The 26,750-nt window shown below is 55.7% G+C and overlaps 2 protein-coding genes across 4 annotated transcripts in view; both read right to left on the bottom strand.

The window, feature by feature from the left end:
• Positions 1-913: 913 nt before the first annotated feature.
• Positions 914-8,963, bottom strand: LOC125352400 (osteoclast stimulatory transmembrane protein). The gene is made up of 3 exons (XM_048347488.1): positions 8,750-8,963; positions 5,901-6,903; positions 914-2,067 (listed from the first exon to the last, which is right to left on the bottom strand). Exons 1-3 carry the CDS (start codon positions 8,791-8,793, stop codon positions 1,648-1,650), a joined length of 1,467 nt encoding a protein of 488 aa, XP_048203445.1. The 5' UTR covers positions 8,794-8,963; the 3' UTR covers positions 914-1,647.
• A 3,594-nt stretch (positions 8,964-12,557) lies between these two features.
• Positions 12,558-26,750, bottom strand: part of Slc13a3 (solute carrier family 13 member 3) — a 50,743-nt gene continuing 36,550 nt past the window's right edge. The window contains exons 9-13 of one of the 3 annotated variants that reach the window (XM_048349554.1): positions 25,314-25,411; positions 23,135-23,247; positions 18,653-18,814; positions 16,006-16,143; positions 12,558-13,837 (exon numbers count right to left, since the gene is read on the bottom strand). In XM_048349554.1, coding sequence (XP_048205511.1) covers positions 13,658-13,837; positions 16,006-16,143; positions 18,653-18,814; positions 23,135-23,247; positions 25,314-25,411 — 691 coding nt within the window. In that variant the 3' untranslated portion in view covers positions 12,558-13,657. The other 2 variants (XM_048349555.1, XM_048349556.1) reach the window with 2 other exon arrangements.

Consider the following 26,750-nt stretch of genomic DNA (forward strand, 5'->3'; position numbering starts at 1 on the left):
AGTGCTAGCCTTGAGCAAAAAGAAGCCAGGGACAGTGCTCAGGCCCTGAGTTCAAGGCCCAGGACTGGCAAAAAAGAAAGAAAGAAAGAAAGAAGTCTGGGTGTGGCAGGCAATGTGTTGACTAGACCATCACCAGTGTGCCCCACACAGGGGTTCTTCCCAGGGTACCTGAGCTCTGTGAGTATCTCTATCATCAGCTCCTATTCATGGGCTCAGTCATAGGTGGGGTGGAAACACTGGTTTCTTCTCAAGGATGGACAGATTCTTCACCCCAGTCGTGTTTGTCTCCCTGGACTTCTCTTCACAGCTTAAAAAGTTCTCCACTCCCCTTCCTGTCTGCCAGTGTATGGTGCAGTTTCCACATTCCAGACCCCCAAATTAGCCTTTTCCCCCCTCAACATCAGTCTTAATGGCAGGAAGAAAACGAAATTCAGACATCTAAGAAGGAAAAGTAGATTAGGAGGCACGTGGAAAACACAAATTTGCCTTACTTAATCGTCACAACAATTTGGCGAACTAGGATTTCTTAGTCAGGAGGTTTTGCCTCCACCTCTGAAGGCCTCTGCCCCGGGGAGCAGGCCTTTTCAGCGTGTGAGTCTTTGAAGGCCATCTCATAGCGAAACCATAACAAGTATCTTTCCAATTCCCACCTTGTAGATGGAAAATCAGGATTCAGGGCTGGGGATATAGCCTAGTGGCAAGAGTGCCTGCCTCGGATACACGAGGCCCTAGGTTCGATTCCCCAGCACCACATATAAAGAAAACGGCCAGAAGCGGCGCTGTGGCTCAAGTGGCAGAGTGCTTGCCTTGAGCGGGAAGAAGCCAGGGACAGTGCTTAGGCCCTGAGTCCAAGGCCCAGGACTGGCCAAAAAAAAAAAAAAAAAAAAAAAAAAAAAAAAAAGAAAATCAGGATTCAGAAGTTGAGTTCAAAAATTGGAGTTACCTAGAAAGCGACTGCGTTGAGGGCTGGGACTTTCAGCTTAACCCAGGGGATTCCCAAGTGCGTGTGTTTTCCATTGTACCGTGTGCAGGTCAAGGAGGTCGTCCTGGAGCAGGTGAATCATGAGTAGGATTGGCCGTTGACCAAGCCAACGGGGATGCAGGGAAATAGGCAGCCTCAGACACAGCTGTGCAACTGAGCTTCCACACACGCCTACAGGCTGTGCTGGGAGGGACAGGACCCTCCCCCCCCCTTCCCTGCTTAGTAGAGGGATGCAGGGGGTGAGGTTTGAGGAAGGTAAACATTATGCTGTGGTTAGATTTACTCAGTGACCACGGAAAGGGTCAGTCACTCCCTTCCTCCCCCCTCACCCCACTGTTAGTCAGTTTTCATTACCATGTGTAAATGGCTGAAATTGTTTAAAGATGGAAACAATGCATCAGCGGACGCCATTGCTCCTGGGCCTGTGGTGAGACACAACCAGCATTCAACCAGCACAAGCTATTATTATCTGTCGTGCTCTGATTTTTTTTTTAAAGAAGGATTCCAGTATTATTTGTACAACAAATCACGATCCTCAGATCCCAGGATCTTGAGGAGCTAAGATTGCAGGCCCGTGCCATCAGCACTGGGCTTGGGCCCCAGGTATTGGCAGATGTGGAGTCTGAGGTTGAGAGAGGTCGTCCATGGCGGCAGAAAGGCCAGCGTTACCACTCAGATCGGTGCCAGACTCTGGGCCCTGCCCCACCACTCCAAGTTCTTCTAGGAGGGGGAGTCTGGGGACAGGAAGGAGCCCCCAGGGGCAGCAGCCGGCTGTACCTTCGCTGGAGCCGAGCGTGCAGGCGTTGGGCCCGTCGGGCCTCCTGAGCTGGGAAGAAGGAGGCAGCGATGCTGTGCCGCAGGCGCCGGGCGTAGGCGCGCAGCAGCACCGTGCCCCCCGCCAGGAGCTGCAGGGCACAGGCTGCCAGCGGGCCTGCGGCGCGGGGGTGCTGGGCGGGCAGCAGCGGGCAGCGGCGGGAGGTGAGGCGCAGCTCCCACTGGTAGGATCCGCGTGTAGAGACCCAGGGGCTCTGGGGCACAGGCCGGTTGAAGAGGAAGGGGAGGAAGCCCAGGACGGTGTATGCTGCCTTCAGAAAGGAGAAAGGAAGGTTGCCGTCAGCAGCCGGGCCCCCAGCCGCGCTTTCCGGCGGCCCCCCACCAGCAGGGCTCGCGGGGCCAAGGACCCCACGTCCCTTACCCTGGCCTGCAAAATAGGTAGAGAATTAACCCGCCGCCAAGAGTTGAAGGAGGTACCTATACACAATAGAATACTACATAGCGATTAGGAATGGTGAAATATTGGTATTCACAGGGAAATGGTCAGAACTTGAACAAATAATGTTGAGCGAGACAAGCCTAGAACACAGAAAACAAAGGGGCATGATCTCTCTGTTATATGACTGTTAAGATGGGGTGGCGGAGAGACAGTAGAGACCAGGTCTGTGAAACCAAAAACTGCTTGTCAAATGGTATTTCCCACAGGATTGTGGCAGCGACCCAACAGTATGTAACTAAAACCAAACAACTACTCAACATATAAAGGTCAAAAATTGACCACTCAGTGGAATACAATAGCTCAAAAGCTATGTATGCACGTTCATATAAGACTACTGTCGACATATTGTCTAATATCGACATTACATTTAAAGCCCTAGGCGAATTTTCTTGGGCATAGGCCACGTGGCTACTGTATATGTTCTTGGTACACTGTGTATTGTATATATATCTACCTGACCTAGAGAAGGGAAAGAAAAACAGGGTGTAAGATATCACAAGAAATGTACACACTGCCCTACTATGTAACGGTACCCTTTTTGCACAACACCTGGTCAAAAAAAATTTGTGTTCAATTAATAAATAAATTAAATTTTTAAAAAAACGAGTTGAAGGAGGACCAAATGGGGTTGAAGAGGAAACCAGCTCGTTTGTAAAAATGACAAACACCACACTAATGTTTATTGTTATTATTATTAATTGCTATTGCAGCTTCCATATTATAGAGGAAACCAGTTCATGCTCTGGGCATTCACTCAGCCCTTCACTCTCGCATCCCACTCAGCCCTCCAGGCTGAGGCCATTCCAAGTCTCATTTAATGGGGGGCGGGGCGGTGGGCATCCTGCTCACGCCTATAATCCTAGCTACTCAAAATGTGGAGGTGCTGGGGTGTGCCTTTCCAGCCCCGTGGGGGGCAGGGTGGGGGTGGGGGTGGGAGAAGTAGGCGAGAAAACCCCATTTCAACAGAAGAGGATGGGCTGGTGTCGTCCTAGCTGCCAAGCCAGCCTGGGTGAAAAGTGAGACCCTATCCCCAAAAGGGATAGGGTTGTGGCTCAAACGGGGGAGCACCTGAGCTCGAGACAAAACAGAACCACACCGTAGAGTCAATGTGGCCAACTCAGAGGTTGTCCCCGGCTAGGCGGCCCTTACCGTCCTGCTCCTTAAGAGTTAGGCCATGCAGTTGCTAAGGTTCACGAGAGTGAGGAAGAATGGAGTGCAGAGAGATGCAAGGACGGAGGGGAACCACAGGACTTCAGTACCAGTCTGTTGGCGTAAGACACAGCCGGGGACCCGAAAACTGTACTTTCAGGCGCTCATGAAGATGCTTTCCCTCTATTTAAAATCAGAAGCGAGATGTTCTACGTAGTGCTTCCGAGCCTCTGTATCCTCCTCTGTAAATGGGGGGATGGTCATGCTGGTCTCCTAGCTTCATCGTGGCAATTGAAATGTGAGACTCAAACTTTGCCACTTTTTCCTGTCTTTGGGATCAGGCAAGGTCTTGAGGTCAGCAGGACTTGGATGGAAGTGCTTCCGGGGGCCCAGCCAGTGGACCTGTGCCTGCATTGTGGGTCTGAGGGCAGCCGGCCTTTCCAAAAACATCATCATTCAACAAATTCTGGTCTGGAAGTGAAGGGTTCTCATGGCCAGTGAAATCCTTGACTGTAGAGAGAGTGAAACAAGTAGTCTTTTTTTTTTTTTTTAAGGGGGCAGGGCTGCTCCCAGAGCTTAAACCTGAGGCCTGGTTATTGTCCTTTACCTTTTTCACTGAAAGCTGGCATTCTACCACTGGAGCCACAGCTCCACTTCCAGCTTTTTTGTGGTTCATTGGAGGTAAGGGTCTCACCGACTTTCCTGCCTGGGCTGTCTTGGAACTGCAATTCTCAGATCTCAGTAGGAGTAGCTAGGATGACAGGCATGAGCGCCAGTGCCCTGCAAGCAGTCATTGTTGAGGGGTGACCCTGTGGGATGGGTGACCATTGGCCCATAATTTCTTGCCAAGCAACAACCTACAAAGGGATTTCATGGAAGGACAGGACTGAGTCATGCTGAGTCACTAACCCATGTGCCCAAGGCCAGCCGGCCATGCCCCAGGGGGTTCAGTAAGAGGGAGGAGGAACTTCTACTTTGGGAGAGGAAGAAGATCGCGGGGCATGGAGGAGTGGGTCTAGCCCACTTATGTTTTCTCAAAGGATCAGAGAGGGCCAGCACCGACCCTTGCAAAGCTGATAACCCAGAGCTGAGATCAAATGCTGGAGAGATGATGGATGAGCCCCCAGGCTCAGCCTTGACAACTGGGCCCAAGTCACTCAGAAGCTCTGGGCTTGATCTGGAGCAAGGCATAGGACAATCAATGAACCAATGCCCTGATTATCTTGTGTGCCCACGAGACATGACCAACTAAATGTGTGTTAAGTGCTAAGTGAACTCCTTTCTGTGATCACAACTGAGGTAGGAAGTGAGAAGTGAGTATCCATTAAGGATGGACACGCAGCTCTTACTCTCTTAACAATGTACAAAAAGATAGGGTGACTTGGAATGGGGGCGTGTTAGGCTTGATGAATTTGAACCAATCAGGGGACATAGGAATGTCACCTGACACACACACTTCGTTCCTGTGGCCTATGGAAAGCAGCGAGGCACATGCATTGTGATCAGAGAAAAAATTCACAAAATGTTTCCCTTACCACAATAAACTCTAATTTTCTAGTCTACTTTCTTTCATTTAAAAAAATAAATAAATCTAGCCATGGACACCTACATTCTGGTTGACTTGATTTTGTGCAGTTTAAAAGAAAACATCCTAGATATCAAAAGTACTTTGATAAATACATCATTAGTATTATAGGGCAGGATCCAATTCTTTGATGTACATTTCATGAAGTGAACTTCAGTGTGAGATCTCGCAAGTGAAAAGATTTCAACGAAAGATTGAAAAACACAAATCTTGGCCTGAGAGTAAACACATCCTACAGTAAGCTGTTGGTAACTATTTTATATATTGCTATGCAAATAGTAAATATTTTAAGTTGTGTAGGCCATCTGATCCTTGCTGGAACTCCCTTGCTGTGCCTTTGTAGAGCAGCCCAGATAATACAAAAATAGATGGAAGGCTGTGTTCCAATAAAACTTTATTTACAAAACTAATAGCAAGTTGGAATTGGTGGGAGAGTCATAGGTAGCCAAATCCTGTTCCAGACCATTGCTAAGCCTTATATCCAGCCTGACAGATCACAGGTGAACTGTTAGTAATTATGCCACTGGTAGTAAGTCATTAGTGTAATGTGCTGGGAAACCAAGTCATTTGGGGGGGATGTTATTTATAGTTTCACAGTCTCTAGAGCCTTCCTGGGTAAGGAGGATTAATTACTACAATGAGGGAAATGAGGCTAGGACATTTTGCTACTTGACCTTGGCCTTGAGGCAAGCAACTTGAAGGTTGAAACAGGGGACGGAAAGAAAGCTCACTTCACCACTGTTGTGTGGGGGGTGGGTTCCCCACAATGTCTACCAGTGCCCGGGGCCCCCTGGCTGTTCCAAGGGCTGCCACCGAGGAGACAAGCAACCTTTAGCCACAAGTCAAGGGGTAACACACCCTGCCCCCGCTTCTAGGGAATGACCCCAGGTCCTCCTCCTCTGTGTACTTACATCATAGTTGACTGTAAGCGTGACGGGCACAATGGGCAACTTCTGGGCCCAACCCACAGCCGCCTGTGCCAGGAGAAATGCCACGTGGTCTGTGGCCACCGTCACGGCTGTGGCCACCACAAGCAGCCCCAGCAGCCCCAGCCTCAGCACACAGCTCAGCAGCTCCTCCTGGGACAGCTTGGGCTGGGCTGTCTGCAGCAGCCAGGAGGGCGGGCGGGCCAGCAGATGTGTGGCTCTGGCTTGTGCCAGCTGCTGAGCCAGCTGCCGAGTGGCATAGATATTGTCAAACTGCAGGTCCGTCAGGTAGCGATGGAGGTACCAGGCCGACTCCAGCAAGAGGCCTAGAATAAACAGGCCCGTGGCCAACCACTGGATCCCCAGAGCTGCTGCCCGGGCCAAGGATTCCAGGCCAGAAAAGTCCTCCAGGACCTGCTGAGTGGCCCCGAGCATATGAAGGCGGATGGCAGAGCCATTGCCCTGGACCTCCATCGTCAGTCCCCGGCTGCTGGCCTGGCCTGTGGGGCCCAGAGTCCTGGACGCTGCATGCAGCTGGTGCGTGGTATTGAGCAGACTCTCCAGGGAGCCCTCGGTGACACACCTCAGCACCCGCCCCATTGCGCCCACATTGGCCAGCACATTCGGCACCACGGCCATGGCCAGGGTGGTAGCACTGTAGGACAGGAGAAGCCGGCGGCCCTGTTCTGTGCCCAGTGTGGGCACACTAAGCGCAAACAGGCAGCGGACTGGGGGCATCAGGCCCAGGCTGAGGAAGACCAGGAGGCCGCAGACAGTAGTCACCGCAGCTGAGGGTCCCAGAGGGTAAAGCTGAGAGGAGACCAGCCAACGATGAACCAGCCCTGTGGCAGCCACAGCCAGCGGTCCACAGAGGAGGAGCTGGGTGAGCAGCTGGCCACAGCTGGCTGGGACAGGCTGGGAGAAGGCCTCCCACGCAGCCTGCAAAGTGACAAGCACTTTGCGTATCCCCGAGTGCCAGAATCTCCACCTGCATACAAGGAAATAAGGGGGACCCTCTGTCAAGAGGATGAGGTGTCTCCTCACTCTCCCTGCGGGGCAAAATCGGAGACTGTTTTAGCAGGCTCTTAGCAGGGAAGGCACACTCTCCAGGTGGGCCAATCAGAGATACCCATCCCCTAGCCACATGACATAAGTAAACCAATCAGAGGGAACCATCCCTTTCCACATGACAGATGAACCAATCAGAGCCTTCCCTGGGATTATTCTCTCAGGGGTTGTGAAGCAAGGGCCCAGGGCTATGCAGAGTTCTCTAGCATGTGAATTTGGTTATCTGGGCTGCCACAACACATGAGCAGTCCTTCTAGAACAATAAAATAAGTCATGGAGTGAGATGCACAGATGAGGGGGGTGGGGGAGGAAGAGAAGAGGGAGAGGAGGAGGAGGAGGAAGGGGAGGAGGAGGAGGGGGGAGGAGAGGGGGAGGGGGAGGAGGAAGAAGGGAGGGGGAGGAGGAGGAGGAGGAGAGAGACAGAAATAGCCAGAGGCAGAACAAAACAATTTCTCTGGAATTCATTGTGCTTGTAGTTCAGTGTGTCACCCTAGACTTTTCCTTTCACTCCTCTCCTTCCTTCCTCCCTCCCTCCCTCCCTCCTTCCCTCCCTCCCTCCCTCCCTCCCTCCCTCCCTCCCTTCCTTTCCCTCCCTCCCTTCCTACCACCCCCCCTCTCTCTTTCTTTCTCTCTTTCTGCTGAGGATAGAACCCAGGACCTTGTATTTGCCATGTAAGCTCTCAATCACATGAACTATGCCCTCAGGCCTTTTGTTTTTTATTTTATCTAGAAGACACAGTCTTATGCTACTTTTGCCTGGGCTGGCCTTGAACTCTTGATCCTTCTGTCTCTACCTCCCGACTAGCTGGGATTACAGGTGGAGCCACCGTGCCAAGCTCCCATTTCCTTCTTTAAGGTCTCCGTGTCTGTAAATTACAGGCAAGGAAGGTGGATCAACTGGCCTTTGGGGGAACTTCTCTTACTCTATTGTCCTTAGATTTGTTCATTTAACAAACCTATAAACCAGGCACGAGTGGCTCAGGCCTGTAATCCTAGCTACTCAGGAGGCTGAGATCACAATTCAAAGCCAGCCCAGCAAGGAACATCCTTGAGACTCTTATCTAGAATTAAGCATCAAAAAGCCAGAAGTGGAGCTGTGGCTCAAGTGGCAGAGCACCAGCCTTATGTGCTTAAGGCCAGTGCTTAGGCCCTGAGGTCAAGTCCCAGTACTGGCACCAAAATTGTTTTATTTAGTTACTACGATGGACTAGCCATTGGCGACGCAGGAACAAATGAAGCCTTCCTGGTGGTGTCACTTCAGAAGGACAACCAAGGGGGGAGAGCAAGATGCTGGATTTGGGGGTCTTGTCTTAGGCACCCTGATAGGGGTACCACTTCCAGCACCCCACACCTGAACTCGAATGCATTTGGATGTGAAACTAAATGCCTGCCCCGCTGTATAGTTAGTATTCAGAACAAGGTAGCTACGAAACTAGTAGCCACTGGTACAGACAATTTAAGAACTAAAAGTCAGTACCCGCCATGCTGGGTGCTGCATTCTATGCTGGGTGTGTAACTGGCAAGGACACCAGCTGCTGCCCAGCCCATGCTTCCTTTGAGCCACGCCCCGTGCACGCATTTTCTCATGCCTACCGTTGCCTGGGACATTGCTATCATTCCCATTTCACAGAGGGGGAAACCGAGGGTCAGAGAGGTGAGGGGTCGCCCCAGGTCACGCAGCCAGGAATGGCAGAGCTTGAGGCTTGGGCAGCAGACTGCTGCCTTTCTCTGGCCCGTGACCCTCCATGCCCCTGTTCCAGACCCACCTGCTCCTGATGAGGCCCTGGGCAGCTCCACAGGGGCTCCTCATGTCTCCTGGAGAGGGTCTCGGATGGGTGGTCTCCGGCAGCGGGGCAGGTGGAACGAGAGTGGGGCAATCGCTGAGCCTCCTGAAGTCTTGTGGCTTCTGCCTTCCCCCTCTTTGAGGGAGCGCTCCTGGCTGCCTGGCTCCGCCCGCTTGAGGCCCACCTCCCTCCCGGGGAGTGGGGGAGCCGCCTCTTCCCAGTCCCCTCCCAGAGGTGTGGCGGGGAGGAGCTTTCTGGGATCTGGACCGCAGGAAGGTGTTCCCAGAGACTAAGAGCCTGGCTCTGCGCGCTCTGCCTCTCCCTTCTGCACTTGTACCCAAGGGGAACACAAGCATCCCTGACTTCAGGTGGGGGTGGGGAGGGGTGGGGAGGGCCAAGCACCCACGGGACACATCCAGACTCCCGCTGAGACCCAGGTGAGCGACGGCCAGGATGCTCAGCCTCCTGTCCCACGTTGTGGAGGCAAAATTCACAGTCCTGTGATCACCTCAGAACTACACGGCACTGCAAACAGTGGGTGCTCAATAAATGTAAAAGTTCCCGCCATCACTGCCCTGCACGCCCACTTCCGGGCTGGTCCACCCCCCACCTGGAACGCAGAGATGTCCCTCAACACCTCTGTCTCTCACAGTCTGTGGGGGGGGGGGACTCTGACCCCCCAGGGGGCCTCTCCTGAGCCCCCATATTCTCCACACACAAAGGATGGGCCTCCCCGGCGGGGCACAGCCAGGGCATTCCACCCGCCCTTCCCTATAAGGGCGTCTGCTGGCCTGCAGAGAGGACACGTGTGGCTAGACCCTCAGAGGGCCCGAGTCCCCGCGGGAAGCCACGAGGACCAGGCACACGGAGGCAAAGCCACGCGTGGCACAGCCCAGCACAGGGGTAGCAGCGCGGGGAGGGCCCGGCCTGGCGCAGACCCTGGAGACACCGCGGCTCCACCGCAGCCGAGGACGGAGACCCGGAACCGCCCTGTCCAGTTCCCCCACAGATGCCATCAGTCCCCCCAGCACACGAAAACGTCCAAGACGTTAAAGCTAGGAAGAAAAGCAAGACAGGAAGAACCAAAGAGGACGCTGCTTGTCTTCAGGGGTGTGCAGGCCCCAGCTAGGTGAGGTACAAGCTTATAACCTGTGTGAATCTGCAGTGGGCCTGCGGGCTCCATGTCTAGCAGTGGGGGGGCATCCGGCCTCAATCACAGCCTTCCCCCCCACTGGAACCCAAATGCCAGCTTTGCTAAGTGCCATGCTGTGTGACCTTGAGCCAGACACTGTCTGTCTCTGAACTCCCGCCTCAAGTGCAGTAGTGAGAATTGGTACTTTCTTCCTAGGCTTTGTGTGAGGGGTGCGTGAAGGAATGCAGAGTGCTCCCTCTCGCTGGGCTACCTGGGGAGGGGGGCGGGGGCAGTGAGCCCTGGCTCCCAGGCTTTGCCTGCTCAGGCTTCCCTGTCCCCCCTCCCACCCCATCACCCAGGGCACAGTAGGGCACTAAGCCGGGCAGAAGAGGAGGCTGGCATTTGCGCGGTTCTTCGGGGGCTCCAGGGAGCCAGCGGCTGGGGTTCACGCGGGCAGTCCTGGCGGCTCACAGGATGTGGATCGGGGAGCACCGGGGCCTCGCTGGGTACCGCCTCTGCCCGCCCGGGCTGGCCTGACCTCGAAGCCCACGCATCCCGAGGGGCTCCGCAGTGCCAGAATTAGAACCAGCTTCACGGAGGGAGGGGAATTTCAGGGCGTGGGACTCAGAGCCACGAGACAGAGAGGAAGTCAGGGGCCTCGGAGCCCCGGAGTCACGGCGGGTGGAGAGTGTGACCCGGGCAGCCCATTGGAGGGCCCAGAGAAGCTGCCAGAAGCTTCTACACGGCCAGCACTGCCAAACGCATCCCAAGCCTTACTCTGTCACCATGTGAGCACAGACAGCAGTGATTCTAGGGTATTTTGTTTTTCAACTCACGTGGATACACCTGTCACATTCACTGCCCCGCACAGAGCAGGTGTGCGATGGGGAGATGTGGACAACGTTCCCCATTACAGTAGGAGCTGTCTCGGGCCATGAGAAGTAGGGACCAAGGCCAGGTGCTGATGGCTCACGCCTGTAATCCCAGCTAGGAGGCTGAGATCTGAGGATGGAGGTTTGAAGCCATTTTGGGCAGGAAAGTCCCCGTGAGACTTTTCTCTCTGATGAGCCGCTCAAAAACTGGAAGTGGCGCTGTGGCTCAAGTGGTAGAACGCTAGTCTTGAGCACAAAGAAGCTCAGGGACAGAGCCCAGACCCTGAGTTCCAGTTCCACAACTGACCAAAAAAAAGAAAAAAAGTAGAGGCAAGAACACCTTCCAGATTAGAAAGCACAGGTGTCACAGGTTCAAATGCCTGTGCAGGGTGGAGGGAAGAAGGGAACAGCAATGAGGAGTGGCGAAGAAAGCTCAGCTGCAAACAGTTGTTGCTAAGTAACAAGTGGGGACAGTTTCACCCCGTTGTTGAATCCTCTCATGTTTTCTTTTCCAAGATGAGAATAAATCCTTTCAGGTGACATTTCCTGAATTTAAAGATTAGCAACCATTTAGTGATTTAAATACACCCCCCCAGGGGGCAGGGCAAACAAAATCCTGACAGACTGGCATGGCATCCAGCTGGGCTGTCACTGTCCCCTAAGCCACGTGTGCTGGGTTTGTCCAGCTGGCTCCTCCACCCTGCCCTGGGCCGGGCTGTGACCCGGATGAGCCCCGTCAAAAGCTCCTTGTGTTCTGGCTTCTGTCAGTGTGACGTAGAAGATTTTAGGTGTCCAGTCAGCTGAACCGCGGTACCCAGGTGTCTGATCCAACATTATTCTGTATGTTTCGGTGAACGATGTTTTTGAGGAGCCCAACCCAGAAAGAAAAGAACTTGGAGTCGAGGAAAACCGTGCTCCAGAACCAAGGGGGGGCCTCATCCTATCAGCGCAAGGCCTGAATGGAGTAGAAGACTGACCTTGTCTCCGGAAGCAGCCCTTCCCTTCCAGCCGGGCGAGGGGGAGGATGGTCAGGGAGGTGGCTGGGCCCGTACTGGACGTCCACACTCCAGACTCCACCGGCCGCCCGCCCAGGGCAGCCTGGCTTTGCCAGCCTCGAGGCTGCCATTGCACTAGCCCCCTCCCCCCCCCCCATGGGTCAGGAGCGCCCCGCAGGCCGCCCTGGCCTCTGCGTCATTCCCCCACATGGTCCAGTTTCGTTTCCTCTTCCCCAGAGCCGTGACTCGGCCCTGCCGTAGAGGCGTCCACCTGCCCACGGCTACTGCGGCGGCCACATTAAGTGGCCCGTGGGTGGGGTCAGCGGACCAGCATTCAGTGAGTGCTGAACAAACGCTCGAGGGATGAATGCAGGAAAAAGACGGGAACAGATCCCAGATTGCCCTCTGACGCACCCTACCTGGGGTAGAACTGCCCCGCTGAACCAGACCAAGTTCGTGGTGGGAGGGAAACTAATAACAAGGAATTGAGTGATTCCTTGTCGTACATGCTAAGAAGGGAAACCGAGGGCAGGGAGGAATGGGGGTGACGTTTTGGACAGGATGATCGGGGAAGCCTCTCCCTGGAGGTGACATCTCAGCTGGGACTTAAATAAAGCTATGGTGACAACCAGGCCTGGTATTAGGAGCAGAGTTTTGGGTACCAGGAAGAGCACATGCAAAGGCCCTGAGGTGGGAGAGGAGAGAGGTAAAGGCAGGAAGGAGCCCCCTAGCCCAGGAATTTGGGACTTTGAGACTCTCTTTTGTTCAGGGAGGCAACGATTCTCCACTCCGGTGTTAATCAACGTTCTTTATTTTACAGCTGTTTTGATCAGAAGTGTTTGAAATCATGACCAGACACTGCCCAGTCTGTGGCTTTTCTATTTGAGGACATCGCCCCGTCCCTGTGGGATACCATTGAATGTGGGATTTAATACTGACTGGTGGGATTCATGCGGGGCCCGAAGCAGAGCTCCAGCTTCAGGGGTCCCCCCACCCCCTTGCTTCAGGGAGACCCTGAATCGCCTGTGGGGAATCCCACAGGGTAGGCTCATCCCCTGGTGGGTGCCAGCCACCCCCCTACTCCCCTCCTGCCCACTCTCCCCAGCCTTGGCTAATTAAGCACATTCGCCCCTGGGGGTCGAGTGGAAAGGCAGAGACAGAAGCCCCTGAGGCCACATGCCGGAGGGGCCTGGCTGGAGGGAATATGGGTCCCCCGCCAGTGGCTGGAACCCCGGCTTAGCCAGATGCCAGAATTATTATTGACATGATTCTAAACTGAATCAGAGAGAAGATACTGCAACCTCCTGGCCAGAGTTGTCGTCCCCTCCTTGCTGTGTCTGGGAGCCCAGAGCCGTAAGGAGAGGGGGCTCTGCATAGCTCGTGTCCCACGGGGGCCCATGGGGGCCCACGGGGGCCCACGGGGGCCACAGCTGAACAGGAGGACAAAGGCCACCTGGGTGGTGAGCTGCTCAACATCTGGTCCGCAGCTTTGCAGCTGCAGAGGCTCTGCTGTCTTAGAGACAAGACGGCCTCTCCGGGGGACCTAAAAGTGTCAACGGGTCCGAAAAGGGACCTGGGCCTCTGGGGACAGACAGCCTCCCGTTGCCAGTACAGGTGTGATCAGCGTGGTTGCGCTGTGCTCCTCCTACATCCTAACCACAGAGCGGCGGGTAGAGGCGGAGCCGGGAGATCACCTGAGCCTCAGACCGCAGGAGAGAGAAAGAGAAGGCGTCACAGGCCGGGAGCCCGGGGGGCCTGGCTGGGCCCCGGGGCTCAACCTTGCTTGCTGCATATTCGATTCCAGAAAAGCATTGCTTGATCATCCTGTGTGGTCCTGGCAGCAAGGGATGGAGACAGCACTCGGGGGGCCCAGGGGGACCCCCAGGAGGGCTCAGAGTGTCCGCACTGTGTCGTTGGCCAGGGTGGGAGGCGGCGCTGTGGCGTTCGCCGCGGGGTGAATGTTGGCCCAGTCGGGGAAGGCGCCCAGCTGGAAGATGCTCTGCGCCCAGGTGTTCATGGCCAGGCTGAGCAGCAGAACGCCCATCAGGTTCATCAGGAGGCCTGTCCGCACCTGCAAAGAGCCGGGGCTGAGGGAGCGGCCAGCCCTGGCCTGCTACGAAGGCGGGAAACCCTGGCTGCTCAGGGACAGGGAGACTCCACTGACCGACAGCACCGCGGGGGGAGATGGGGCAGGGCCTTCCGTCATACACCGCCCGAGGCCCGGCCTCGGAGAGCCACTGTGCCCCACTCACTGCGTGGTTCTGGGTGCCACACACACGCACCTGAAAGCCGAAAGATACCTCAGGAAGCTTCCCCTGCGGCCCCGCTCACAAAAGAGGAAACCGAGGCCCTGGGAAGTTGGCTTCCCCAGGTCCCTGGCACTTGTTTTTGTTGCCAGTCCTGGGGCGTGGACTCAGGGCCTGAGCACTGTCCCTGGCTTCTTTTTGCTCAAGGCTAGCACTCTGCCACTTGAGCCACAGCACCCCTTCTGGCTTTTTCTGTTTATGTGGTGCTCAGGAATCGAACCCAGGGCTTCGTGTATAGGAGGCGAGCACACTACCACTAGGCCATATTCCCAGCCCCCGGTCCCTGGCACTTGAACTTAGTTTGCCCAAAGTCCCAGCACCTGACTCTCTGGTTTGATCATCCACATCCCTCCCCCATGCCTGAACTGCGCACAGACACACGTCACGGGCATGCATGCCTGTGCCCGTCCATCCCCACGTGTGCAAATGCACGTACACACACACACACACACACTCGCACACACCGCAGGCCAGGGTAAGGCCGCATTTGACTGCTGTGAATTTCTCCTGGAAAGCGTCTGGCCCGTGCTTGAACGGCTCGGCCTGCTTAGGGCTTGCACATGCTGGTTCCTGGCCCCCCTGCTCACTGCTCCCCAGTGTGCACGCACGGGAAGCAAGTCCCTTTAGCCCTCCTCGGCCTTCCCCACGGCCGGCAAGCGCCCAGAGGCTCAGCGCCCCTCCGGCCTCCCCACCAGGGAGGCCCCAATCCCACAATTCTCCTCGCGCCAAACTTCTCTTCACGCTGGAGCCTGGCCGCTGCTCTCACGTGACTTTAGCAACGAGATCAGAACTCCTTGGGAGCAAGTGTTGTTCCCAGACTGGCTGCCTGGGTGGAGGGGCCCCTAGGGACCCTGCCGCAACTCGCAAGCCCACCCCTGGGGGCTTTCCATGCTATGCTGTTTAGTGGCTGTCCTCACTAAACAACTTCTCCCCGGCCCCCAACAGCCTCTTGGCTTCCGTACCCCACCCTCCACCCACGGAACACTGACTGGAGCCAGAGACGCCCTGTAAAGACAGCGTAAGAGCTCTCTGGGGTCCCCCACTGGGTCCACACACTGCCTCCACGCTGCATTCTGCACTCGGCCCCCTGCCTGTCCAGCTCCACGCAGCCCCAGGCAGCCTCCTGCCTCTTTCCACACGTCCGGGCCTTTGCACCAGTTGAGCCTGCTGCAGGCACCCACCTCGCGCCCTTTTCTGTCAAGGCCACAGCTTGTCCGGATCAGGATTCAGCCATTCCCGCCCATCCCGTCGCCCTATGTCTATATTTTCTTTTCTCGCCCTTAGCAATACTGGAACTCACATCACTTGTAAACGGTGCTGGCTTGGGTACTGCCTCTACCCACAACAGCACCGAGCCCGGGAGGCCGCTGGGCCTCCCGCACTGCTGCCCCCCAGAGGCTGGAACGCAGAATGCATCCTGCGAGGACCCTGCTGCGGGGCCATCTCTATGTCTCTCTTGCTCTAGATCTCTTCTTTCTCCATTTATCTTACTGGGGTCCCATGCCTAGCCACGCAGGGGGAGGGAGGAGGCTGCAGGCAGAGGGAGGACTCCAATAGGCAGGGAACTGCATTTGGGGGAGAGGGAACAGACTGTCAATGGCTCAGCTGTGCTAAAACCCACACCAGGCCACCACTGGCACGGCCCTTGGCTTCTATCTGTCCTGCACATCAGCTGGCCAGGCCCCCGAGCCCACTCCGAGGGCCCCGTGTGTCTGCTGCCCTTCTAAAGACTCTGGACCAATGGCAGGGACCAAATAAGCAAGGGGGAGAGCAGCGCCCAGAGTGGGCTGGGCTCGTGTTCCCGGGGCAAGCTCTGGAAAGAGCTCACCAGGCAGCATTTCCTGAGCCCGTCTAAGCAGAGTTGGGGGTCAGGTGGGGATGCACCCCTCTCCCCCCCCCCTTGCAGGCCATGGCTGGAAATGCCTACACTTACCATGTCTTTGACCAGCAGGTGTCCAGAGGCGAAGGCGATGGAGTTGGGGGGCGTGGAGACGGGCAGCATGAAGGCGTAGGAGCAGCCCACGGTGCCCGGAATCATCAGATACAGTGGGTTAACTCGCAGGCGGATGGCCTGGGCCGGAGAAACCCAGCCAGGCAGCCAGCCAGCCAGACGGACAGACAGACGTGCATAGAGAGATCACAGCAAGAGGGATTGGTGGTAGAAAGAGAGTGACAAAGACTTAGAGATGAGCAGAGTGGCAGATGACAACAGACACACACGAGGAGGGTGAAAGAGACAAGACACATGGCCCCAAATGCCGAGGCACAGGTGGAGAGAGAGGCAGATGAGGGCGGAGACAGAGAGACGTTTCCAAGGTCAGTGACAGCATGGCTTTCTCAGGGAGCATCTGGGGAGCTTTGCCTCCACCTTTTCTCTTCACGTGAGCAGGGTAGAGAAAACCCAGATGCCCAGAGGAGCTGGCGTGGCAGGTCCACGCGGGACCCGCCAGTTCCCAGGGGAGGCTGGTGCCTGTCCAGGGACCCCAGGCCCAGGGCCGGGGTTCTAACCTGACAGCTCCAGGAGAGCCGGGCAGACAGCTTCTACTGGGGCCTGGCAGGGTGGCAGCGATGCCGGCAGCTCGGGGCAGCTGCTTTCTGGTATTTCCCAGAGTCTATGCCTGTGGGTCCGGTGTGGGCGGCTGTAGGCACCGGGCCACTCGCTTGTCACCTTGCCCTGGTGACAGATTTCACCTACAAGTTGTGCTGATCACAACTCAGGCATTTTACCGCAGACAGGGCGTTTGGGTTCCCAGGGAACGGCTGCACTAAAGCCACCTCCACTGTCCGCGTGTTCATCTTGATGAGAAGCAAAACCCAAGAGAATGATTTGTCCTTCGTGAGTCTTTTTTTTTTTTTTCTTCTGCCAGTCCTGGGCCTTGGACTCAGGGCCTGAGCACTGTCCCTGTCTTCTTTTTGCTCAAGGCTAGCACTCTGCCACTTGAGCCACAGCGCCACTTCTGGCTGTTTTCTATATATGTGGTGCTAAGGAATCGAACCCAGGGCTTCATGTGTACGAGGCAAGCACTCTTGCCACGAGGCCATATTCCCAGCCCCTTCATGACTCTTTTCTAGAAAAAGTTGTCCTTTTTAGAGCTGGTGGGGCTCTGGGTCCCCTTGTCTTCTCCTTACCACCTAGTCACACCCCATTTCTCTCGGAGCCAGGCGGGGGTCCAATGAGAAGGGCCCACAGCTGGAGCTACCTGGGGGTGGGGAGCTGTTCAGAACTAGCACCATTTGCAATCTGTTATTCTAGTTGGAATCAAGGATGCCCAGGAAGGCCAGGGACAGGTGATGAAGCAGTCTGAACATGCCAAAAAGTCCGTGGGGACACTTCTAACCAGACCAGTCGCCACTTGCGATGGAGATTCTCCAGTGAGAAAGTGCACCTCCTATGGACGCAATGGGACCTGGGCCACAAACCCATGCATAAACCAGCTGCCAAAGCCCAGAGCCACCCAGACACCAGCACTGCTTTAGTTTTATCAGCTCTGGATCACAAGGTCATCAAATCAATAGGGTGTGTGTGTGTGTGTGTGTGTGTGTGTGTGTGTGTGTGTGTGTGTGTGTGTGTGTTCCAAGGCTTGAACTCTGGGCCCCTCACTCTTGCTTGGCTTTTTCCACTCAAGGCTTGCACTCACCACTTACGCCAGAGCTCCACTCCTGCCTTCTTGTTGGCTAGCTGGAGATAGGAGTCTCGCGGACTTTTCTGCTGGGATTATCAATTTTTATGCCCAGGATGGTTTTGAGTCCCACAATGCCCTAATTCAGACATGCTCTGTGAGCTCCCCATGCCCGCCGGGCCCTGCAGGTTTTTTAATCTACCCTACAGTGACTTATTGCTCTTTTCATACAGTGCTGGGTGCTTTTTCTGGCTACAGGACTGCCCCGCTGCTTTCCTGTGGGACCGGACCGGCGTGGTGCTGTTCTCTTCCTTGCTCTCCTTGTCTCTCAATGATGCCAGGCTTTGGCTGGCTTTACATGGGGGGCTGCATGGCTGTCCTTGAGTTTCTGTGCTCAAGGATTGCTAGCACCCATGTAGAAAAGGGGGAGGAAGGTTCTGGATAAATCACCCTAACTCCTGAGCTCATCTATGCTGGTGACCTATAGAACGGAAGTTCTCAACCAGGTGTGAGTCACACCCCAGGGGGCATTGGGCAACACCTGGAGCCATGATGCCGAGAGGGAGCTACTGGCCTTGGGAATAGAAGCTAGGGGTGCTGTTAGGCACCCTAAGTGCACAGGACAGGCCCCCTCCCACACAGTGCCCAGATCCTGCAAGCTGGGGGGAGAGGGGGGGTCAGCCTGCCTGGTACCCAACGTTCTCCTGTGCAGCTACGTCAACTGAGACTTCGCCTTCACCCCAACATGGAACATCCATCTCCTTAGAAAACTCTCAGCAACCCTGGGCCCAAAGTCGGCAGGGAGGGGCTTGGTGGCCTTCACACGGTGCTTTGTTGATGGCGGCTGGTTCTGTCCCGTGCATCTCGGGAAGGAGGAAGCTCAGCACACGGGGGAAGATTCTGACCTTGGCCCTGACTGGGGGGAGCCGCCCCCTCCCCCAACCCCAGAAGAACCCTCACCAGCTCTGCCAGGACGGGCAGGAAGATGATGATGGTAGCCGTGTTGCTGGCGAACTCGGTGAAGAAGGAGATGATGATGGTGATCAGCAGGACGGCCAGCATGGGGGGCATGCTCTCCAGCGGGTGCAGCTTCCCTCCGATCCACGCCGACAGCCCCGACTCCTGCAGGCGGGGGTGGCCTTTACGCCTGCTCGGCTGCCCTCCACCCACCCACAGAGCTGGGCCCTGGGCTCCAGCCATACTCTGTGTTCCCCTCGACAGGTGTGCAGACTCCCCGGCCCCTGGAATGGATCTGGTGAGAGGTAGAAAGCCCACCTCCACCCAGTTCTACAACCGGTGAGTTCCAGCTCAGTGGGAGAATCAAGGGGGAATCCCTTCACTCCTCTAAGGATAACTACAAAGTAATAGTATATCAAATGGTCAGGGCCCTTTAACGTATTGATGTGCATCTACAGTTTAGCCTTTATCTCATGGAATGTAAAACAAGTGCCAGCCAGCGATCCCGGCTAACTCAGGAGACTGAGAGCTGCAACATTGTAGTTTGAAGCCAGCCCAGAGAAGAAAAGTCTGCGAGACTCCATCTCCGAAATAACCAGCAAAAAAAAAAAAAAGCTGGGCTGGAGGCAGGGATCAAGTGGTAGAGCACCAGCCATGAGCAAAAAAGCAAAGCAAGTGCAAGGCTCTCAGTTCAAACCCCACTGCTGACAAAAACAAAACCAAAAAACAGGAACCAGATATTGATCAAATGCAACTCAGTTGTAAGAACCCTTGTCATGATTGGTAATATACCACATCAACACCGTATGATTTACTATCATATGAATGGATGCTATGGAGGTTTGATGGGGCCAGGCACCTGCTTGCACGTCCTGATGGGACTTGCTCCTGTCCCCCAAAGAAAACACAGCGCCCCCCACCCCGCCCCATCGGCCTGCAAGACTCCCGATTGCTCCCACTCGCTGGTCTGTCACTTCTCTTACACTGTCCTCCACAGCAGGGCAGTGACCAGACTCCACTCTCACGAGGGCTGTAGAATTACTGGGGTGCTCACCCTGCTGGCTCCTCCAGAAATCACACTACTTCACTCCCTGGTTTCCCCACCAAAAGCATTATTTCATCTGTCAGCCAGGAGCACAAAGCCTGGAGCCGGTCGTGCTCAAGGCTGCCCCCTGGTGGTGGCGCTCAGAAAGGAGGTGGCCATGGGGCGGCCGAGAGCTCTGCCCGGCAACACTGCCAGTCTGGGCAGAGTGGACTTAGTCAAATGGTCGTCTCCCTTAGTCTTAGTAGAGAACTGGCTGCTTATTCACAACTTAAGGTTTCATCGTGGATTTTAGAGTACACATACGGACTCTGCCTAAATAAAAGGATGCGTTTGCCTTCTAGCTTTGGCTTCACAGTTACTTTCAAAGCTATAAATGCTTCAAGTATTTCACTCCAGAGAAGTCCTTTTATACTATGAAGAAGCTTCTCACACAAGCAGCAGAACTCCCTGAGAACGTGCCACAGCCCCCTCTCCTGGTCTGGAGAGAGACTGCAAGGAAAAGTCCAGGGCTGCTGGCGTCTGGGCGGGCAGTGCAGAGAGGATGGTGGAGATGCAGGATGGGCAGCCACAAGCCGCTCTAGCTTGGCTTCCCAGCCACCGGCTTCCTGCTGATGTCCCGGTGGCTGGTCAGGGGCTCGGCTTGGCCTGCTCGCTGGAGGGAGCTCTGGCAATTTCATGAGACAAGAAAACCTCCAGTTGCAGGGGCTCTTGAGGACACTGAGGGGAAGCCCTCTGCCCCTTCTCATCCCCTTAGGAATCAGAATCTCCATTTGCTTTCCTCCTTTGGAGATCTCGGGGAGAAAGGCAGGTGTCGAGGTCCTGGGGCTCAAACGAGCGTGTTTGGCTGCAGAGCAGCAAGGGGGCCAATGGATTGGAGGAACATAAGGAGGCAGGGAGAGGTCATTGGATGCAAGGTGGGTCGGAGGGGCTGAGCTGTGTACAGCCTTGGTTCTTGAGCTGCAATGTGCGGATTCGTGAGCACACAGCTTTGCAAGAAGTTGCCATAGAAAGCAACAGGTCCCAGATCTAGCAAGCACCGGGACCAGCTTCCAGCCTGCAGGGAGAGCCTCATATCCCAGCCTCAGCTGGACTGATAATGGCCCTGCTAGGACCCTGCCCAGGGGCCAGGAGGTAGGAGGAGCCACAAGCACCCTGGTGGCTCCTAGCCCGGGCCTTGCTGCCAGGGAATGGATGGCAGCTGCAGAGGCTGGGGCCAGAGGCAGCTACCAAGCAAAGGCCCTGCTGACAGGAGGCCCCAGCCCAGGGCCAGGCCAAGAGCCAGACTGGGCTCCCAGCATGCACAGCGGCACCTGCAGCCTCTGCGACCTCCTGCCATCTGCCCCCTGAGTCCTCCAGACTCCCGCCTCAGGGCCGGGCTGGGCAGATGACACGGCACCCAACCAGCTGCTCGGGCCGCACACCTCTGCACCATCCTTGATTCTAACTGCCCCTGTCTCCAACACCCAGGCAGAGCAACAACAGGCTGTGTTCCGCATTCTGCCCACACCAACTCACTGACTCATCGCGACGCAGCCTTATTACCCCCATTTTATAGGTGAGGAAAACAAGGCACAGAGAAGTTTAGTAACTTGATAAAGACCACGCAGAGGTGGAAGACCTTTCATCAGATCCCACTGAAAAACGTGTCACTTCCTCCGGAAGTCCTCCCTGATGCACTCACTCCCAGTAGGAGGCCCTAGCAGGAAAAGGTAAACAGACCCACGTTCCAATCCCAGCTCCACTACAAGTAACCTGTGCTACCTGCAAGCCACTTAATCTCTCTGGGTCTTGCAATTCCTAGGATGGAGATAAAACCAAACACAACCACTTGTGTTTGTTTGTCCTTCTGTGTTTTTTTTTTTTTGAGTTCTGTACCATTGTATATGGGTTTTTAAATGAATAACGTATATTTTACAAAGAACTCGACCTTGCCATCCACATTCCCTTTGGTGGAACCTTGGGGCCTCCTTGTCCCCGATGGCAATCAGCAACCTTGGCCCCCAGGGTGGCCTTGGCCATCAGGTCAGACCTGCCCCCCTCACCCTCCCCGCCCCCGGGGGGGGCCCAGATGCTGGGGTATAAGGCCTGGCCACCAGACAATTCTGAAGGCCCTGCTGGGCTCTCTGTGGTACTTTGTGGGGTGTGGTCTGCCTCACGGTGCCCCTCCCCCTTCGCACCCCTCCGCTGGTTTCCCCAGGCTGTGGCCTCTGCTGGCAGTCAGTCACCTCAGAGTCTGTCCTGGAAGCCTAGTACAGCCCTGCAGATGAGGGTGCAGGTGCCTACCACGCGTGGGGTCACTGAGTAAGAACCCACGGGAACACTAGAGCCAGTGAGGCTAAGGAGCCTGCCTAAGTGCCCCAGAAAGGAACGGCAGAGCCTCGGTTGCAGTTCAGGAGTGCAGTGTCCATGTCCGGCCTCTGGCCAGCATGCACCATAAGCAGTGCTGTGTGCGGTCCACAGGGAGCACCAGGCGGGAGGAGCCTCCGCTTTCCTTCGCTGGCTGAGGTTTCCAGCACCCTGGTGGTGCAGCCCCCTGCCACTGTGCACGCGGCCTTGAATTCGTACAAGCGGAGGCAGGCTCTCAGCCTCGGGGCCGGTTTCCTCCTCTGGAGAGCGTATGGGGGCAGCAACAGTGCCCGCCACAGCAGGGTTGGTGAAGGGAAACTGAGCCACTATCTGCTCAGTGTTTCAGGCAGGGCCTGGGGCCTTCGAGGTTCCAGGTAAAATGCAGTGGTGCATCACATAAATGCAGTGGTGTACTACGTATATGCAGTGGTACATCACATAAATGCAGTGGTGCATCACATAAATGCAGTGGTGCATCACATAAATGCAGTGGTACACTACGTATATGCAGTGGTGCACTATGTAAATGTTGGGGCATGAGGCCGGGCGGCCCCTCACCTGCACTTGCACACTAGATTCTCTCATGCTGTCCCGGCCCTGGCCCTGGGCTCACGGGGGCCTCTGGAAGAACATTAATAACAGCACTCAACAATTCCTATTACTAGCTTTATCTAACACTCATGTCACAAGGATCAGGAGCACAGATTCTAGAGCCAGACTTCCTAGATTCCAATCCTGACCCCACCACAGCTGTGGGACCTCAGGCAGCGGACTTTACCTCTCTGTGTCTGGCTTCTTTACCTGTGTGGGTATGATTGTGGCGGGGCCTGCCTCTCATGTTTGTTGGGAGTGTTCCTAGAATTACAATGTGGGAAGCATGGTGACCGGGACCGGGCTTGGGGCAAGAACCAGCTACTCCCCTGGGCTCCCAACAGTCCCAGCTCTGGTGTTGGTGCTTCTGACAGCCTGGGTCGGGCTTCAATCCTCCCTGTCTCTGCAGTGGCAGGCGCTGAGGGCAGGCCCGCCAGCTAGGAATCATGGCTGTCCCAGCGTGGCTCCCGGGACGCCGCCTGCCGCCCGCCCCCGACTCTCACCTCACAGCCTTTGGCCATGGCAAAGCCTCCTCCCAGCAGGAGGATGATGTTCCAGGGCACCGACTCCTGGGTCTTCTTCCACTTCAGCAGGGGCTCCGTCTCCGTGATGGGAGCTGGGCAGAAAGAGGGGCCATTGGGTCCGGGGGCACAGCGGCCCTGCACCTGCCGGGCCGGTGGAGCTTCAGCGTCTGCGTGAGCAGCATCAAGGAAAGGCCCCCAAGTGTCACTATGTTTAGAATGAGAATCAGGGCTCCTACGGCTCGAGAATGTTCCAGAAGCAGGACTTTTCCACAGGCAGGACAACAGCCTTTGTGCCTCGGTGCTGTTATTTCCTCATTTACAAGAGAAGCTTCACTTTATGTCTCTTTGTTCCCAGGGGAGCGGGGAGAGGCAGGGAATTTGGAAAAGTAGAAAGGAAGGGTCCCCTGGCCCATGAAATCATGGCCTCCCTTTGATTCCCTCAGTGAGGCAGTGTACAAGCAAAGGGCAGTCATAAAACTTCCCCTGCCCGGCAGGAGAGGGGGCGGTCCAGGATTTGCAAGCCAGCCTTACCATGTGTGTGTGTGTGTGTGTGTGTGTGTGTGTGTGTGTGTGTGTGTGTGTGATGGCTCCATCACAGTTCTGTCAAAACAGCCATGAACAAAACAGGGACCCAGCGCAGTGGACCATCCTATAAAGGGGGATTGACGCAGGGGCAGTGGCTGCATCAGGTGTGGGGGCTTAAGACCCCAGGGCTGGCACGGGACACAGGCCTGCCTTCTATGTCCAACCTCCATGTCCACGGACTGGCCATCTTCCCTGTCTGTGGCCTCGGCCCGTAGGACATGCACAGACCCGCCTGGCCACAGCCCCCTGAGGGACACACTGGACATGGAGTTCCAATGGGGGACAGGGCCAGGGATGGGCACCAGGGTCCCATGGGGCTATGACCTCCCTCTGGGAAAGATCTACCCTCGAGGAAGAGCTGGACCACGGATGCTCAGACTCAGCAGTAGCATGGGGAACAGAGACAATGAGGTGGAGGAAGGAGAGAGCGAAGCCCGGTGTATAGGGAGAGGCGCTGGGCTGGGCCGGGGCTGGGAAGAGCGGGCCTGAGGGAGCTTGCAGGAGACACGGGCAGCAAGTGCCCACGGAAGGAATCAGGCAGGGCAAGGCCATGGGAATACAGCCAGGAAGGAGACAGGCAAGACCAGGCACTAAAGCAAAGAGACCCAGAGACAAAGCCATGACACCACAGCAATTCTGGGGACGGGAGGATGATGGGAGGGAGGGGGCTCAGCAGGAGACACAGAAGTAAGACAGAGATGAGAGCCAGCTATGCTACCGTGGAGGCCACCGGCCTGCAAGGCCTCCCGGGATCTGCCCTCCCTCCTGGGATCCTGCTCCCCCTCCTGGCTCCCAGCTGAACTGCAGTGGCTTTAGGAACTCCTGCTTCCTCTTGGGTCCTCAAGCCTCGCCTGCTGAATCTTCTATCATTTTTTTTTTAAATCAACTGAAAATACATAGATTAGGAGCTCTGATTCCAGCCTCTCCGTCCAGAGCCCCTGGCTGTCTTAAGCGGAGGCCACCTTCAGGGAGCCCCTGCTACGAGCCCACGGGGTCCCCAGTACAACCTGAAGGTGGCTCTTAAGAGCTGCCTTTGAAGCCTGGGACCCCAGCACATGCCCTAGCCCCCACTCCCACCCCCACTGTGCATCCAGCATGGGGTTCTGCTGCCGGTCCCCTTGGGTAGGGGCCACACACTGAAGTCTGTGGGGCTTTGTGGGCTAAGAGGCAAGAACAGAGGCCATTGTCTATGTACTTACATAACTGAAGGCGGTTCCCACACATTTCTTGAGGAAACGCATAACTATTCATGGGTACTGAAACCTGAAGTTCACGTAAGATCGCGTGTCGGAAGCTATTTATCTTTGGATTTTTTTTTCCAACCATTTGAAAATGTAAAAACCATTCAGAGCTCCCGGGTTGCACAAAAAGCTGCTGGATCTGGCCTAGGAATTGCCGCCGCTCACACCTGCCTTGGATTGTTGCCTTGGGCAGCCTCAAGTCCCCAGACGAGGTCACCACTCAGCCCGGGGGAGGAGGACCACGTGGTTGGCATAGCCAGGCTGCCCCAGGCCGCTGACTCCCCCCTCCTGAGTCCTTGTCCCCCCCCCAAGACCCCCTGCGGCCACCATACCTTTGAAGTCAAACCACCACTTGAGCGAGGGCCTTTGGGATGGGAAGAAGAATAAGATGATGACAATGGCCACGCCGGTGACAGCGTCGGAAATGAACCTGCAAGACAAAGCCCCACACATGAAGCCCTGGCTTCTCAGCAGGCCATGCACTGCCTGGCAGGTTTGCCAAGGAAACTTTGTGCCAGGGAATTAGGCCTGCTGGGAGGGGGCGCCCTGGGAGGCTGGGCCTCCAGCCACCGGCCTGCGCAGGGCCCCACAGAGATACTGGCCATGGAGCTCCTGATGTGTTTTCATGCCTCTGAGCCAAACAAGGCCCTGGACTTTGGAGGAGGCCTGGAGCAAATGGAGGCATCTGAAAGCCACACGGTATCAGGGACCGTGGAGCCTCCCAAAGTCTCCCTCACTCAGACTCCTGGTTAAATGTCCCCAGTGTGTTGGTCCAGCCAATGCTTCAGACTAAGCAGTGGGTTTCTGGCTCTGAGTTCGGTGAGGGCCCGAGTCTCCTGCTCACCAGGCTGCTCTGGCTGCAGGTTTTGGGGAGGAGAGCCGGAGAGGCTGGCCCGCCTCCCTCTAGCAGAAGAAATGCAAAGCACAACACCAGTGCTGTTCCACTCAGCTGCTAACGGGCTGTCAAGACGGCTTTGGCGAAGAGAGACAAGCCTGGCGTGTGGAGGGAGGGTCACACACTGGTACAGGGAGAATGGGGCTCCCCTCAGGAGGGCAGCCAGTGCCCCAATTCAAAATTTTCCATGTGAAGACTCCTTGATTCAACTACTCTCCCGGGAACAACCCTTGGGAAGAATCAGACCATCCCACAGATTCTGTGCAGGGCCAGTTTTCATCCATCGAGGGATACAAAGTAAGGATTCGTTTGTTTGTTTTTAACTCTGGGCCTGGGTGCTGTCCCTGAGCTCTTCAGCTCAAGGCTAGCGCTCTACTACTTGAGCCACAGTGCCACTTGTCACTTCTGGTCTTCTGGTGGTTAATTGGAGTAAGAGTCTCATGGACTTTCCTGCCCTGGCTGGCTTTGAACCTTGATCCCCAGATCTCAGCCTCTTGAGTAACTAGGATTTCAGGCATGAGCTACGGTGCCTGGCTTGTGGTCTGTGTGTGTGTGTGTGTGTGTGTGTGTGTGTGTGTGTGTGTGTGTGTGTGTGTACCAGTCTTGGAGCTTGAACTCAAGGCCTGGGCACTGTCCCTGAGCTTTTTTTGTTCAAGGCTAGGGCTCTACCACTTTAGCTACACCTCTGCTTCTGGCTTTTTGGTAGTTTATTGGAGATTCTTATCTAATCTTACTTTTAATTTGGCTATTCTTATCTCACAAACTTTCTTGTGGGGGGTGGTGAGGGTCTTTGAATCATGACTCTCAGATCTCAACCTCCAGAATAGCCAGGATTATGGGTGTGAGCCACTGGCACCCGGATTCTTTCACTTTT

This window comes from Perognathus longimembris, chromosome 6, assembly GCF_023159225.1.
Source record: "Perognathus longimembris pacificus isolate PPM17 chromosome 6, ASM2315922v1, whole genome shotgun sequence".
In the NCBI taxonomy this organism is placed as follows: domain Eukaryota; kingdom Metazoa; phylum Chordata; class Mammalia; order Rodentia; family Heteromyidae; genus Perognathus; species Perognathus longimembris.